The sequence below is a fragment of the Elephantulus edwardii genome, unplaced genomic scaffold, assembly GCF_000299155.1.
Source record: "Elephantulus edwardii isolate Elephantulus edwardi_28Jun2011 unplaced genomic scaffold, EleEdw1.0 scaffold00019, whole genome shotgun sequence".
Classification (NCBI taxonomy): domain Eukaryota; kingdom Metazoa; phylum Chordata; class Mammalia; order Macroscelidea; family Macroscelididae; genus Elephantulus; species Elephantulus edwardii.
Genome location: NW_006399769.1, coordinates 1,210,857 through 1,228,684, shown reverse-complemented (window position 1 = coordinate 1,228,684; position 17,828 = coordinate 1,210,857). Strand labels below are relative to the sequence as shown.

The 17,828-nt window shown below is 39.6% G+C and overlaps 1 protein-coding gene across 1 annotated transcript in view; it reads left to right on the top strand.

Moving 5' to 3' along the window:
* AAK1 (AP2 associated kinase 1) overlaps positions 1-17,828 on the top strand; it is a 274,011-nt gene that overhangs the window by 236,196 nt on the left and 19,987 nt on the right. Inside the window, exon 16 of the mRNA XM_006882293.1 lies at positions 15,845-15,940. Within this exon, the coding sequence (XP_006882355.1) occupies positions 15,845-15,940 (96 nt within the window). The remainder of the gene's footprint in view (positions 1-15,844; positions 15,941-17,828) is intronic.

The following is a 17,828-nucleotide window of genomic DNA, read 5'->3' as shown; positions in this document are numbered from 1 at the left end:
TGACTCAGGAGGGAGAGGTCAGCAAATACAAGAATGTAAACCCATATGGTTTGCCTTAATGCCTACTCCTATAAACATCTAAGGTCTGCCCTAGTGCTTCATGGTGATTTCCAGCTTTTACCCATGCCTCACTCATATCCTGATAGAGAATTTGGTTTATTATAAATATTTAGTATGAAATTTGCCTTTCCACAGGTGTACATATTTCCATTTGTGTCTCAATTCTGTTTACCCTGGGGTGTATTTCTAGCAGAGCACTAGCTGCATGATACGAGATTTCTGTGCTCTGCTTTTTGAGGAAACGTCAAACCACCTTCCAGAATGACTGTACTATTTTACAGTCCCACCAGCTATGCATGAGCTCCAATCTCTTCACATCCTCTCCAATATTTATTGCTTGCTGTCCTATTACACTTTGCCTCTGCTACTGGGGTGAGATGGTATCTCTGTGGTTTTCATTTGCACCTCTCTGATTGCCAGTGATTTTGAGCATTTCTTGATGGGTCTATTTGCCATCTGAATGTCTGTCTTTGTGAAAAGTCTTTCCATGCCTTTTGCCCATTTTGTTATTGTGTTATCAGTCTTTTTCTTCTGTAGGCCCTGTAGGATTCTGTAAGCTTTCATTATGAGACCCTTGTCAGAAATGTGTTTTTTTTCCCAGTCAGTAGGTTTTCTTTTCACTCTGCAGAAAAAGTTTTTGATGCAAAAAGGGATATAAGAGGGGTGGGGACAGGGGGTACTCCCATACCTAGAGGCTCCTTTTCTCATCCAGTGTAGCCCATCAGGAATCTTACCTGGCTGAGATGTACCTCTCCTAAAGTTTATTAGCATTCTAAGTAATCTGAAGTGCAGCCAGCAATCCGGTTCCTCTAACTGTGGCAAACTCTCCAGGGAGAGGTAAATTAAGGCTTTTAATACATACTTCAAAATTACCTTCTTGTATAATATGCAAATTTTATTCTTTTTTTATTTTTTTTTCCTGGTTTACATTTTTATTTGGCAAAGTAAATACAAATAAGTGGTTTCAAATCAAGATGTGGAGAAGGAAGGAAAATGTACAGAGTTGTCAAATCATAGACTTTTTTTTTTAAGTTTTTTATTTTATTTCTTTTTTTTTCTATAATTATATTTTATTAATTTTCATAAACATTTACAGAGATTTTGGGCTTCCACTCATTCATTGTTGCACTATTCTCTCTACCCTCCTCCCAGTTTGTTCTTGTCCAAATGCCACAGTGCTTATCAAAGCCAGTTCTGATTAATCTTCTTTGTCAGTGTGTCCTTTGCCATTCCCTATCACTCCTCCCTGAGAGAGACTTCACCCTGAGTCATAAGGAAAAGGGGATGGCGTATTCTCTTAGCTACTTCCTGCTGAAAAGGGACGCTGTGGGTTTCAGGGTGAAGATCTTCTGTCACTACTCTAAATGGCCCCTTTGGCAGTAGGAAACACATAGACTATTATGGAGATTGATTTTGGAATTCAGATGCACTCTTATTGATTGTGCTTGGCTGTACATGTTCATATCCTTGAAGATGTATCATGGGGGTGTTGCAACCTAGAAGACACAAATTTGACTAACAAGTTATAAGTACATGAGTCCAAAAATTATGGAAAAGTAAAAGAAAAGATTCTTTCATTGTTTTACAAACCGTCCCCCAGGTCCCCTCCACCATGTAGCCCTCGCTCTAGTCTCCTGTGATGACAGAAATACCCAGTTATATCTCTCTTTTAAACGGTTCTCTCCCTCCTCTGTTTCAGTGCAGTATACATTATTGAACCCATCTTACTCAGTCTCTCCCCAACCCCAAGGACAGTCCCATTCTACAACAGTGGCATCATGTAATATTTGTCCTTTTGTGACTGGGATATTTCACTCAGCATAATGTTCTCCAGAGTCAACTATTTTGAATAATATTGCATGAGTTCCTTGTTTTTTAATGCAGCATAGTATTCCATTGTGCGAATATACCACAGCTTCTCTAGCCATTCGTTTGTTGATGGGCACTTAGGTTGTTTCCAACTCCTTGCTATTGTGAACAAAGCTGCAATAAACATGGGTGTGCATATATCTGCTTGGATGTCAGCTATGGTCTCTTCAGGGTATATTCCCAGTAGTGGAATTGCTGGGTCAAATGGTATCTCTATTTGCAACTTTTTGAGAAAGCGCCATACTGCTTTCCACAGGGGTTGCACCATTTTACACTCCCACCAACAGTGAATCAGGGTTCCAGTTTCTCCACAACCTCGCCAGCATTTGTTGCTTGCTGTTCTGTTAAATTTTGCTATTTTGACTGGGGTGAAATGATATCTCATAGTTGTTTTAATTTGCATCTCTCTTAGGGCTAGGGATTTTGAGCATTTCTTCATGTGTTTGTTAGCCATCTGAATGTCGTCTTCGGTGAAGTTTTTTATTTTATTTCATTATTTTTTGTGTGTACCGTCAAATCAGATCTGACTGGTACAGGAGGAGATTGTTCCTCCTCCAGCAGAGCATCTGGTGGATTTGAACAGTGTAACTCTTGAGATTGCAGTGCAGCTTCTTGCCACTAGGCCACCAGAGCTCGCCATCATAGACTTTCTTAACACTCCTATTAAGGGATTAGTGTTAATTCCTAAACATTAATTCCTAATTTCCTGATACTGTGTTTGCTTTCATCCAGTTTTGAAGATTTTTGTTCCTTTATGTTGAAGTATAATCCTGAGACCACTCAATTTTTCTAAAATTCCAAAGCAGTATTTTAAGAAAGAGATGGCCTTTTTTATTTGAGGGTTTCCCATTTGGGCGTAAGGGCACAGACTCTCTAGAGGCTATTTCATGCTGTGTTGAGATGAAAAGGAAGGGGAGCCCACTTTAACCCTTTACTGGTAGTCTTGAGTTGAAGTTCCATGCCTTCTTGTTCAGTTAAAATACATTTTCTTTTTTATTTATTTTATGTGTGTGCCGTCAAATTGGATCTGACTGGTACAGGAGGCAATTGTTCCTCCTTCTTCAGCAGAGCATCTGGTGGATTTGAACCGCACACCTCTGGGATTGCAGTGCAGTTTCCTGCCACTAGGCCACCAGAGCTCGCCTAAAATACATTTTCATGACGTTTTCTGCCCTCTGGGTGAATCCATTGGGAGTGGCTGGCTGAATTTTTATGCTCCATTTACCTTCACTACCTTAGCTGCCAGTTATATTTCCATTTTGTCTCTAGAACCAGGCTCAAGGTTTAGGTTCTGGAACAAAACTCAGTGTTCCAGTTACCTTTACAAAAGGGAGCAAACCTTTTGTGAGTTACAAAGAAAAGCGCTCTGGAAGTGTTACTTACAGAGGTACTGGAGGAGGAGATAGAGGAACATGGCTTTGATAAAGTTCCTTATACATACTAGGAGGCTATCCTGCGGACCCAGGTGGCTCTTCCTTGCCAGGCAGCTCTCCCCTGCCAGATGGCTCTCCACTCCTAGGAAGTTCTCCCCTGCCAGGCAGTTCTGCCCAAGGGTCTGACAGCTCTCCGCAGGGGCCTGACGACTCTCCTAGAGGCCATTTGGCTCTCCCCTGCCAGGCACTCTTCCCAGAGGCCAGATGGCTCTCACCCCCACCCCAAAGCTCATTTGAGGTCCGGACCTTGTGCCATACTAGGGACAGCACTTCTGGCTCTAGTGCCACCATCATGTCCCCTTCCTCTCCATCAAGTGGTCTAACTGTACCTCGAAGTAGGTTGTTTATTATTATTATTATTATTATTATTATTATTATCCCCTCCCACAAATGGGGAATGGGCTTCCAGAGTGGTGAACACACTTCCTCAAGGTTGAAAAAGTAATAAAAACAGTAGAACAAGGACTTAAACCAAAGTTGTCTAAAGGCCAGTTATGAGGCAGCAAGCTCCACGTGACACTCGGTTCAGTCACATTTCGTCTTCCTCTGCAAGCAATATCTTGCTGAAGATTAATTTTAAAATGGCTAGAAGAGTATCTGGGTTTCGCTCATTATTGTTCAAGGCCTCAAACCTGTTCCTGAGATGGTTTTGAAATTCAGGTGGGATAGACTCAAGGTCTTATTTTGTTTCCAATGGATTTAATTTTCCTTAGCTTCACCTTGAATTTGCATATGTTGGTGGTCTGTTCTACAGTCAGCACCTGGCCTAGTTTTCATAGCTGATATTGGGCTGCTCCAGCAGTTCTTTCCACGGATGTAATTAATCGGATTCCTGTGCATACCATCAGGGAAATCCATGTGTATAACCTGCATTTATGTTTCTTATAGAACGTATTTGCAATGAATAAGTCGTTGATTTTGCAGAACTCTATCATTCTATCTCCAGCTTCATTTCAGTGACCAAGTCCATGGTTTCGAACTACTGATCCTTCTCTGTTCCCAACTTTTGCGTTCCAGTCACCCATTATTATTAATGCATTTTGATTGCATGTTCTCTAACTGCAAAAGTTGGTAGAAATCTTCTATTTCCTGTTCTTTGGCTCTGGTTGTTGGTGCATATATCTGAATGATAGTGGTATTCACTGGACTTCCTTATATGCATATGAATATTATCCTATAATTCACAATGTTGTATTTCAAGACAAATCTAGAAATTACTTCTTTCACTATGAAAGCAACACCATTTTTACTCACCTTTTCATCTCCAGCATAGTAGTTCATATGATCATCTAACTCAAAATGCCCCATGCCAGTCCATCTCATCTCGCCAGTACCTAGTATATCAATATTTAAGTGTTCCATTTCTTCCTTAACAACACTTAATTTTCCTACATTCATGGTTCTCACATTCCATTTTCCAGTGACTAGTGTCTGATATCAAGGAAACGAAGATTCTCACCACTGGGACGATTGGTAGCATTGTGGTGGATGGTGAAGAGATTGAGATTGTAAACAGCTTTAGTTTGCTTGGTTCCACAATCAATACTTTTGGCAACAACAGCCAGGAAATTAAAAAACATATTGCGATGGGAAAATCTGTGGTTAGAGACCTTTCTAAAGTACTGAATGAAGAGCAATGATGTCAGTCTGGAGACTAAGTTGCACCTTATACAGGCCATGGTCTTTGCAATCACTTGCTATATATATACATCAGAGAGCTGGACAATGACTAGGGATGATAGAAGGAGGATTGATGCCTTTGAGTTGTGGTGTTGGAGAAGAGTATTGAATATACCATGGACTGCCAGGTGAACAAATAGGTTCGTCTTGGAGAGGATGAAACCAGGCTGCTCTTTGGAGGCAAGGATTTTGAAGCTTCGTCTGACATGCTTCGGACATGTTGCAAGAAGGGACCAGTCCATCCAGAAGAACTGAAATATGATCCTGAGTCTGTCTCACTTGAATTTAAAAACCTGAATCTCAGGAACAGTTTTGAGGCCTTGAACACTAATGAAAGAAGACCAGATGAGCTGTGGACTGATAGCAACATTATCATCCATGGTTTCTGGCGTGCAGTCGACATTCAGAACTGTGTTTCTTGATAGAAGCAGTGAACAGTTCCAAGGACTACATCTGGGTATCAAGTACTACAGGAGCTCCAGCCACAAGGTGGGGAAAAGGGCAGCATCTGGGCCAGCTGAAGCCAAAGAGCCTCCACAAGTTACATCTTCGGAATATGAGACGCTATATCCTGGTGCTTGCCTGTTTGTGCTGAAAAAGCAACTGCTCCTTGCTGCCTTGCCCAAAGATAAAGTGAGTGGTACAGCTCATCAAAGGCTGTAAGATTAAAGCTTGACATGGTTGCCCTACCTGCAAGCACCTTATGGTCCTCTGCTGCTACCATGCCAAATACTGCCCTGAGAACAACTGCCCCATGTTCTACTGCCTCACCGCCAGCAGCAGATCCAGCAGCACCGCCTGCAGCATGCCCCGTTCTGTGCTAGCACACGGCAGGATAAGCATCCACAATGTGCCTTAGGAGAGCTGTCCTTCTACCTCAGCACCTCTTGGCATGCCTCAAGCTCTGCAGCCCCCTGCCAAGCCCCAGCCCCTACCCCTGAGTATGTCACTTACCAGCTTCCACAAAGTGGCCCAGACTCAGCGAGCTCCACAGTCCATAGGAAAACTCACTAGATCTCCCCTCCTCCCCAACTACCCAAAGGTGGTGGAGGCTCACTAGCAGATCCAACCTTGCTGACCAAACTGAGGAGAACCTGAGCATTTGCTGCAGAAGAGAAGGGACTGCAATCTTCACTGTGGATTGCATCTCAACACCAAGAAAACAAAAATCGTCACCACTGGGCTACTAGGCAGTATCATGATAGATGGAGAAAAGATTGAAGTTGTTAATGATTTTGTCTTGCTTGGGTCCACAATAAACACCTTTGGCTCCAACAACGAGGAAATCAAAAGACAAGTTGCATTGGCAAAATCCACTGTCAGAACCCTGTAGAGAGTGCTCAAGAGCAGCAATGCCATTCAAGAGACTAAAATGTGCCTGGCTGAGTCCATGGTCTTCATACTTATTTGACATGCGTCTGAGAGCTGGATAGTGTATAAGGATATCAGAATTGATGCCTTTGAGTAGTCGTGCTGGAGAAGAGTATTAAACGTACTACTAAGAGAACAAACAGGTCTGTCCTGGAGAAGCTCCATCTCACATACTTTGAGTATGTGTCTAGGAGGGATCAGTCCTTCAAGGACATCATGCCTGGAAGGGTGGAGTGTAACCACAGGAGAGGAAGATCCTGGATGAGATGAGTTGACACAGTGACTGTGGCCATAGGGGCATGTCAAGAGACAGTACAGTTGGCTCAGGAGAGGACAAGATTCAGAGCCATTGTTCATAGGTTTACTGTGAATCATAGTAGAGTCAACAGCAACTCATAACAGCCCTTTGAAGTGATACATTATTCTTGTTTTCTACTTGAGGTAACAGAAGCACAGGCTCATCTCTTTCCCTGGGCAACACAGTTACTGAATAGAGGAAATGAGGCTTATTAGACCTTCGTCCTTCAGAGTCTTCTGTCTCAGGTCTTCTGACACTTGGGGGAGTGTTGTTGTTGAGTACCATCAAGTCAGAACCGACCCATAGCCAACCCTCTGGCAGGTTTTCAGACACAATTAATCACAGAGGAGGGAGTTGTCCATTCTTCTCCAGCAGAGCGGCTGGTGGATTCATACTACATGCATTCAGGATTGCAGCACAGGTAATAATAATAATATTTTCCTAGTAGATCAGCTGCCCTTTTAAAACAAACAAAAAATACGTTTTTATCATGATTCGAGTGAAGTTTACAGAACAAATTTGTTTCCCTTTCAATATATATACACATTTTGTTTTGTAAAATTAATTTCAGTCACAACTCTTCCTACACTTTTTCTTTTCTTCTTTTTAAAGAGTTTCCATTCATTGTTCATTCCAATCTTTTCCTGCCCTCAGAGTTTCATCCCTGAATAAATGCTGTCCTTTTGTCCTCACATGAGGCCAAGATGTGAGTGCCTCTTTGTTGTTATTATGCACCTTAAGTACCTGTAATTTCACAGGCGTTGAGCTGCAGGCCTGAAGGGCCGTTGTTCTATCAGACCAGTAAACATGTGTTAAACATGTGTTGGGATTTTTTGTTTTGCTTCACATTTTTCTCCTAATCTACCCAGGACCTTCTAGTTTTGTTCCTTTCAAAATGGTCACCAGTGTAGCTAAGTACTACTATCTAGTTCTTCTGAACTAGATAAGTGTCATAGAGGTTGAGGCTCATGTTTCAACAGCCCTTTTAAACTTTTCACGTAGTATCTTACACATAAATATTTTATGTTATTCGAATGTCAAGTTTAATTGTAATTGGGTTTCTTTTCATAATATTCACTAGAAAATTCTTTTGTAATAAATTTTATTATTTCATACTGGTTTGCTTACAAAGTTCTTATACATTGTTTTTCATACCAGATCTTTCCCATTTCCTTTACCCACCCCTCACTGTGCCCATAAAATTGTGCAACTCTGTGATTACTCCCCTGCCCATCCTCACCCTTCTACTCCTAACCTCCCCTCAACCTTGGATCCTCATACACATTTGACTAGTTATCTTTCTATTTCTACAATAATGGTCTTATACAGTATTTGTCCTTACAGGACTGAGTTAGTTCACTTCCCATAATGCTCTTTCGACCCTAATTTATGTAGTAATTTTCAGAATTATGGCTCCTGCATACTGCGAGGTATTCCATCATGTGATTGTTTTCATGATCTTGCGATGGTGAATAACGCTGCTGTGAGCACTGATGTACAAATCTCCATTTGTGTTTCATTTCTCATTTTCTTGGGGTATATTCCAAGCAGTGGAATAGTTGGATCATATGGAATTTCTATGTTCAGCTCTTTGAGGAAACGCCAAACTGCCTTCCAGAGTGGTTGTACTGTTTTACAATCCCACCAACAATATATAAGAGTTCCTATCTCTCAGCATCCTCTCCAACATTAATAACTTGTTCTCCTGTTAAACTTTGCCACTTCTACTGGGGTGATACAGTATCTCATTGTGGTTTTGATTTGCATCTCACTTATTGTCATCACCAGAGATTTCTTAGTAATTTGTCTAAGGTGACTCTTGAATTTAAAAGATCTTCTGCTTTTCTATCTTTCAATACTTTAGCTTATGCTTGCATCTTTTTAATTGCATAGCTGTATATTTTTTATATCTGTTTTGTTTATATCAAGAAAATGGAGGAATTTTTAAAAAATAATTAAGATATTTAAGACTGTAAGTTGTTTTTTCAGAAGGAAATTACCTGTAATAGTCATTTCAAACAGCTGAAAATTACTGCTTTCAGCATGTCTCATAAATCTTCATATGATGTTCTCATGGTTATTATTTTGGACTAGGCATTGGAGTTGTTTGAGACTTGTGCTTCTTAATGGTAAGTAATTTTTTAAAACTTCATGCATTTTATTTCAGAGCTTTGTTGTTTGGTCTGTACAATTTTTTCATTTCATTGATACTCTGAGCTATTATTGCCAACTGTACAATTTCAGTTCTCTCTTTCTATATAGAGACATGATTTTCCTAGTTGACCTCTTAAAACCTATAAGTGGTATGTAAGATCTACTGTGTTATGTTTCCATCTCTTTTTTTTCTTGTATATTTTGGCTTTTCTGTTGTGATCCAGTGGTATTTAGGACATACCTATTTCTGTGAGCTATATTCTCTTTTCATATAAGTTGTTGTCTGTATGGCCTTTTTAAAAAAAAAAAAATTTATTATTATTTTGTGTGTGTACCGTCAAATGGGATCTGACTGGTACAGGAGGAGATTGTCCCTCCTTCTCCAGCAGAGCATCTGGTGGATTCAAACCACATGCCTCTGAGATTGCAATGCAACTCCTTGCCACTAGACCACCAGAGCTCCCTGTCTGTATGGCCTTTAATATGTTTTACTTTTATTTCAGCCTTGGTCAGTATTGCTTTTGTAAACTGTTTCCTGCCTGTTGTTGTATATTAATTGCCCCAATCTTGACATAAAGTATGCTACTTCTAAATATTGTCAAGTTTCAATTCATTATAAATATTATAGCACCTTTACATTTATGTTTATGTCTGGTTGGGTTTTTAAATATTTTTTATTGGTTTTTATATAACACTGAAAATTTTCAGGAAGTACTATATAAACAGGAGCCAGTGGTAATGAAAGAGGAAGTAGAAGCTGTATTGAAGGCATTGGCAAAAAATAAGGCCCCAGGAGTCAGTGTGATACCAGTTGACTTGTTTCCGTTAACAGATGTTGCCTTGGATGCATTCACCAGTCTAAGCCAAGAAATTTGGAGGACAGCTGTCTGGCCAAAGGATTGGAAGAGGTCCATATTTTCCCATTTTCAAGAATGGTGATCCACCTGAATATGGAAATTATGAAACAATATTTTTGATATCACAAGCAAGCAAAATACTGCTGAAGATCATTCAAACCGGTTGGAACAGTATATAGCTAGGGAATTGCCAGAAATTCAAGCAAGATTTAGAAAAGGCCATAGCACCAGGAATTATCATTGCTGATGTCAGATGGATCCTGGCTGAAAGTGAAGAATACCAGAAGAATGTGTTATTTGTGCTTTATTGACTACACAAAGGCAATTGACTGTGTGGATCATAACAAGTTGTGGCTGACATTGAGATGAACGGGAATCTCAGAGCGTTTGATTGTGTTCAAGAGGAACCTAAACCTGAATCAAAAGGCCATTGTGCAGATGGAGCAGAGGAGCACTGAATGGTTTGAAATTGGGAAGGGATGGCATCAGGGTTGTATTCTATCTCCATACCTGTTCAGTGTGTATGCTGAACAAATTATCCTAAAGAAGAAGAGGAATGTGGCATCAGGATTGGAGGAAGACTCATCAATAGCCTGCATTATGCAGATGAAACAACCTTACTTGCTGAAAGTGAGGAGGACTTAAAGCACTTGTTGCAGAAGATCAGGGAATTTAGCCTTCAGTATCAATGGTGTCTCAATATCAAGAAAACCAAAATTCTTACCACTGGGTCTATAATCAGTATCATGCTAGATAGGGAGGAGATTGAAAGTGTCAACAGCTTCATCTTTCTTGGATCCACAGTTAACACCCTTGATATGAGCAGCCAGGAAATAAGGAGACACATTGCACTGGGGAAATACGCAGTTAGTGACATTTCCAAATTATTGAGGAGTAATGATGTCAGTTTAAGTACTAAGGTGCATCTGATTCAGACACTGGTCTTTCCGTTTACTAGCTATGTATCTGAGACCTGGACAGTGAATAAGGATGACAGAAAAAGAATTTACTCCTTTGAGCTCTGATGTTGGAGAAGAGCACTGAACATCCCATAGACGACCAAGAGAATGAATAGATATGTCTTGGAGAGAGCGCAAAGTACTCTTAGGAGGCAAGAATGATAAGGCTTCACCTCACATACTTTGGATAGACTGCTGGGAGGTGTTATTCCTTGGAGAGGGACATGATGTTGGGAAGGGTGGAGGGTTGGTGAAGGAGAAGAAGCCCCTCAACCAAATGGATTGACACAATGACTGCTACAGTGGGCTCTTGTGTGTCAGGAAGTATGAGGATGGCACAGGACAGGACTGATTTCAGATCTTTTGTTCATAGGATTGCTATGAGTCATACTTGACTCAGCAACATCTAACAACAACAGCAACACATAATCATTCATATATATCTTATTTTGCGCATGTACTTTGTGTTTTATACAATCATTGATATACATTATATTATTATAAAACTAATTACCATTGCTCATTCCTTTTATCACCCCATCTTTTGAAGCCCCTATTAATCCTTTCCCATTACTTCACCCCTTTCTATACACTAACCTCTGCTGTATTAGTGATTTTTACCTACTCATCTTTTTTTTCTGTTCCCCTCTCTCCTTTTTGGATATTTACACATACCTTCGTAACACCATATCAAAATAATGATGAGGTACAATCTTGGGTAGCATATTGTTTCCTTAGTGAAAGAGCCATGAAATAAGTAAGGTCTGGTCTTGTAGCACATCTTTCTTTGCAGCTGAATCCTAGCATTTTGCAAATTATATTGTTTGATACAAAAATTTGTTGGATGAATGGAAAGGGTTGCTTTTTGCCAAAGGATAGAAGCTTCAGTTTACTAATGTCCTTAATTATTAACATTCCATTCTTAATTATTATTTAATTATGATAGAAATCATTATTACCATTCCATTTCAGTGCCTCATTTTTCTATTTTACATTGGTTTGCATACAAACTTCATATACCTTGTGTTTCACACTATCCTTTATTCACATTGTTTCATACAATCATTCTTATTCATGATGTTTTATAAAATTAATCACCATTGAACTATGCCCACAATTACTCTGTCTTTCCATTTCCCCACCAGATCTTTCCTGTTTCCTTTACTACCTCCCTTCCGTCCACCCATCAAATTGTGTGACCCAATGATTTACCCCCACCTACCTTCACTCTGCTGCTTCACCCCTTCTCCCCTTGGATCCCCAAACATGTTTTACTAGTTATCCTTCTGTTTTTAACATAATGGTCTTATGCAGTATTTGTCTTTATGAGACTGAGTTACTTCACTAAGCATAATGCCCTCCAGTCTCTCCCAAGTTACATAGTAATTTTCAAAATTATTACTCTGAGTGCTGCATAAGTATTCCATTGTGTGACTGTATCACAGTTTCTCAATCCATTAGATTATGGTTGGACATTTGGACTATTTCCATGTTCTTGAGATGCTGAATAATGCTGTTATGAACATTGGTGTACAAATCACCATTTGTGTCTCATTTCTAATTTGGGGGGAGTATATTACAAGCAGTGGAACAGCTGGGTCAGATAGGATTTGTATGTTCAGCTTTTTGAGGAAATGCCATTTACCTTCCACAGTGGTTGTACCATTTTACAATCCCACCAAGAGTGTGTGAGAGTACCTATCTCTCCACATCCTCTCCAACAGTTATTGTTTGTTGTCCTTTTAAACTTTGCCACTGCTACTGGGGTGATAGGGTATCTCATCATGGTTTTGATTTGCATCTCTTTTATTGCCAGTGATTTTAAAATGCCTAATTATTTCTCATATGTGATTATGGTTGATTGGTGTTTGCACATGTTAAGTAATATTTTTTTTTTATGTAGTCAGATTTATTTCTTCCTTCTTGATGACTTTAAAGGCTATGATGCTTGAAAAGATGGAGGGTCAGTGAGAGAGAGGAGCACCCTCAACAAGATGAATTGACACAATGACTGTAACAGTGGGCTCAAGTATATAAAGAGATATTGAGGATGGCTGCACAGGATAGGGCAAAGTTCAGATCCATGTTGTATAGGGTTACTATGAGTCATAGTCTACTTGATGGCACCTAACAACAACAATAATAAAGCTACATAGAAGTTGTTAACTTTTTCTATATATCTGAGGAGAACCAGCACACATTGAAGACATGATACTGCCTCTTATAGATATTTTTCTTTTGTTAAGTACATGTCCATTTTAAGAATTCAAAAATGCATGATAATCTAAAGAAGTAAAAAAAACAAACCTCATAACCCACTCCTAGAAAAAAAAATCATTACTGATACTTAATGGTATATGTGTCTATAATTTTCTTTCTACATATATACTTTTATCAAAATTGAATGATATTAAGGGAGCTTTGGTAGCCTAGTGGCAGGATGCTGCACTGCAATCCCAGAGATGTGTGGTTCGAATCCATCAGATGATCTGCTGAAGAAGGAGGGACAGTCTCCTCCTGAACCAGTCAGATCCAGTATGATGGTACACACACACAAAATAATAAAATAAAATTTTTTTTTAAAATTGAATGACATTGTATATACCCCAGTTTTGTAATTTCCCTTTTTCTTTCAGTATAGTTAACTTTGTCTCATAAGTGTTGTTGTTGTTATGTGCCGTCGAGTCGTTTGTGACTCATAGCGACCCTATGTACAACAGCCCTAAACCCTGCTCTGTCCTGTGCCAATCTCCCTGCCTCTGACACACCCATCCCGATTACCCCAGTCACTGAATCAATCCACCTCATAGAGGGTCTTCCCCTCCTGCGCTGTCCCTCTACTCTACCCAGCATGATGTCCCTCTCCAAAGACCTATCTCTCCTTGCAACATGTCCAGAGTATGTCAGACGAAGCCCCAGAATCCATAATAATTTGTTTTTTTTACTATGTCTCATTAACAGTGTTTATAGATTTCGGAGTAGTGATTTTATTCTTCTCTTAATGGTGGGCGTAGTTCAATGGTGAATAATTTTATAAAGCATAATGAGTAGGATTGATTTTATGAAACAGTGTGAATGAAGAATAGTGTGAAACACAATATATATGAACTTTGTAATCAAACGAATATAAAATAAAAATTTTTTAAAACATTCACAAAATTATAAAAATTACAGAAACGTAGACTGATCAGCAATTTCAAAGAGTTCGGGTCAGGAGTAAGGGATGAGCATGGCTATAAAAAAGGCAACAAGAAGTTGTTGCAGATTCCTTTTTTTTAATTTATTTAATTTTATTTTTGTGTGAGTGTACTGTCAGATCTGACTGGTACAGGAGGAGATTGTCCCTCCTTCCCCGACAGAGCATCTGGTGGATTCGAACCGTGTGCCTCTAGGATTGTAATTGCAGCTCCTTGCCACTAGGCCACCAGAGCTCCCCTGCAGATTCCTTTTTTAAGAAACATAAAATGCTAATTATACACGTAGACCTCACCTGATGTGCTGCATAGGAATCAGATTGACTACATCTATGAAAAGAATTGTTGGGGAAGCTCAATATTGGCAGTTAAAGCCAGATCAAGTGCTGACTGGGACAATCTTTTACACATGTGCAAGATCAAATTGATGGTGAAGAAAATAAAACCAAGCCCATAACAACCAAAATACAGCCTTGACTGTATCTCACTTGAATTTCAAAATCACCTCCAGAAAAGATTTGAGGTGAGGCATTGAACACTAGTTATTGAAGACCAGATAATTTGTGGAATGACATCAAGGACATCATCCATGAAGAGAGTGAAGAGTCATTACTAAGATAAATGAGAAAGAGAAGACTAAAATAGGTGCCAGAAGAGACTCTGAATATTGCATAAAGCATCAAGAAGCTAAAACATAATGAAAAGAGGCTAAAGTAAATGAGATGAACAGGATTTAATACAGTGGTGGGATGTTTTGTTTTCTGAAGGCTCTAGTTCTTTAATCAATAATAATTGGTAACTAGAATGTAAAAGTTAGAAATAAAGGAGGATTGATAATTGAAAAATATGGCCTAAATGATAGAAATTGGACTGGAGATTGAATGATAGAACTTTGTACAGTCAATGATTTCAAATACCTTTTTTAAAAAAAACAAACAACAAACCAAACACATAAACAATTACTGTACATATGGATCTCACCAGAAGAATTACACAAGTGTCAGGTTGACAAAATCTGTGAAGAGAAAGTGGGAAAGCTCAGTATGAGTAGTCACAATGCTAGGGGCTGACTATATAGCAGACTATGTGCAAGTTCAAACTGAAGCTGAAGAGGTTAGGTTTTGTAAAAAGAACAAGGACCACATATGGATGGCCATGTCTGACCTTCATCAGCTTTACAAAGGGGAACCATTCCTGTCAACAGCATCAGTCACATAAAACCAATTCCCATGAGGTCAGACATGTCCCCCACCCTCCTATACCTATTTCTACTAATCTCAATACCAACCCTACCATTTTTCTGGTTCCAAAATCCAATGTGATAGCTCACAGACCACACAGAATCATATTGGGGAAGTCAAAAGGCTTTAATTCAGGTTAGTAGCTGAATACAGTTACTCTGTGGTCTGTACATTGTGTGTTTTTACAGCTTCCAAAATGTGCTCACAGGTACCTGAGCCTTGAGCCATGTGGCTTTAAGCCCATGTAACAAAGTTCTCAGTCCTGCCAATATTGACTTCCCTTTCTCCCCTAGTGTCCATCAAACTTGGGCGAAGGCTTAGCTCTGGTTCTGTCATTGAGAGGGTAGCAATCTCAAGGTAGCTCCATCTCATCTTTGTTCTCTGGTTCGGCTATGAGTGATGCTACTATAGCTGGAGCAAAGATGTGCTACAGTTTCTTGCTTCTTCACTGGTGGAGAAGGTCTCTTTCTGCTGCTGGATCCTTTATTGTAATGGCAAGAAGAGCCAATCCCCTTGTAGATTGATGAGACTAGCCAGTCCCTTTGTGGTTCGGCTAATTGCACATGCCTGCCCATCCACATGGCAAAGTCAAGTTCAGTGACTAGGAAAGCCACTTTGAATAATAAACTCCACAGGTTTGTAAGTGATAATTTCATCCAGATTTACTTCCTGATTTCATCTCTTTTTCTCTTTCTTTTGACCCTTTCTGTCCCTTCAATCAACTTCAGCTGAAAAAAGGAAGGGTGGGAAGTCTGTGGATTCTAACTTGCCATTCCTAAGTGTTTCTGATCCTTTCATTCCTCTTCAAGTACTTGAATCACCAGGTAGGTTAATAAAATTTTTGGATTAAGAATCCTAATTTTTACGTTCCAGTGGGTTTTGGTAGTTTCCTTTTAAATGTTCTGTGAAATGGGTTTACATTTCAAACACTTATAATAATTGCTTTTGTATATTTTTGTTGGTTTTGGGTACCATCAAGTTGAAACCAACCCATAACTGACCATCCAGTGGGTTTTCAGAGCCAGTTAAATACACGGGAAGAGGTTGCCCACCCTTCTCCCATGGAGCACCTGGTGGATTTGAACTACGTGCCTTTGGGATTGCAGCACAGTTTCTTACCTTTCGGCCACCAGAGCTTCTCCTCCTTTTTAAAAAAAAAAAAAAAAAATTTTATGGTTTGGATATATTGTGTTTCATTCATATACATTTGTTTTATAAAATTAATCATTGATCTGTGTCCACTATTATTCCATCTTTTCAGATCTCCACTGGGATCTTTCCTAATTCCTTCAACCCTCCCTCTCCCCACCAAACTCTGCAACCCCATGCTTCCTCACCCTTAGCTCCCATGCCCTTATTCCTTCCCCTTTGGACTTTTAACACATATCACTAGTTATCCTTCGACTTTTACAATAGTGGTCTTAAGAAACTGAGTTAGTTCACTCAGCATAATGCTCCCCAGTCTCTACCATATTATATAGTATTTTTCAAAATTGTTGCTTCTGAGTGTCGTGGCCTCTTCAAAAACCATTTGTACTTCTGGTAGTACCCTGTCAATGTCCTGTTCTAGCTGCTTTTGAATTATCGTCAGCAGTATTTTGCTTGCATGAGATATTAATGATCCTGTTTGGTAGTTTCCACATTCTGTTGGATACACCTATCTTGGGAATGGGAACAAATATGGGCCTCTTCCAGTCAGTTAGCCAGGTAGCTGTCCTCCAGATTTCCTGGAATAAACTGGTGAGCACATTCAGGGCTTCATCTGTTAGTTCAAACATGTCAATTGGTATTCTGTCAATTCCCATGGACTAATTTTTTTGCCAGTGCCTTCAAATGCTGCTTGAAGTTCTTCTTTCATCATCATTGGCTCTTGTTCAGAGGTACTACTAATTCTTTCTGGTACAGTGATTCTGTGTATTTTTTTTTTTTAATGCTTCCTGGATCATTCAAGATTATGCCCATAGCATCTCTCAGTATTGTAACTCAAGGCTTGAATTTTTTTCCCAGTTCTTTCAGCTTGAGAAATGCTGAGTGAGTTCTTCCCTTTTTATTTTCTCTCGCCAGCTCTTTGAACATTTAATTGTAATATTTTGCCTTATCTTCTCAAGCTGCCCTTTGAAATCTTCTGTTTACCTCTTTTACTTTCATATCTCTTCCTTTTGGCTTCTCAATGTTCATATGCAGTATTCATAGTCTTTTCTGACATCCCTTTTGATTTTTTCTTCTTCCTTCTTTATACGCTTTTGTTCTCTTCATGGATGATACCTTTAATATCCTTCCACAGCTTCTCTGATCTTCAGACACTTAAACTCAACTGAGATAGACTCAAAGTCATTTTTGGCAACTGTGTAGTAGTTTTCATTTTCTTCAGCTTCAGTTTAAATTTGCACATGAGTAATTGATCTGTTTCACAGTCAGCACCTGGTCTGGTTTTGACTGTTGACATTACACTTCTGCAACAAATATTTCCACAAATGTAGTCAGTCTGATTCTTCTTCAGTCTGTCAGGTAAGATCTATATACAAAGTCGCCATTTGTGTTTTTTAAAAAAGGTATTTGCGAGTTCCCCAGCGGTCCCGTGGATCTGTCTCTTGCTTCAACAGTGTTTGGACGGAACAGACCCGGCGACTTCCCCCCCTTCCAACCTCTGACTACCCTCCAACGTCACCTCCAGGCGTAACCTCGGGACCATCTCAACCATCTCCTATTTTC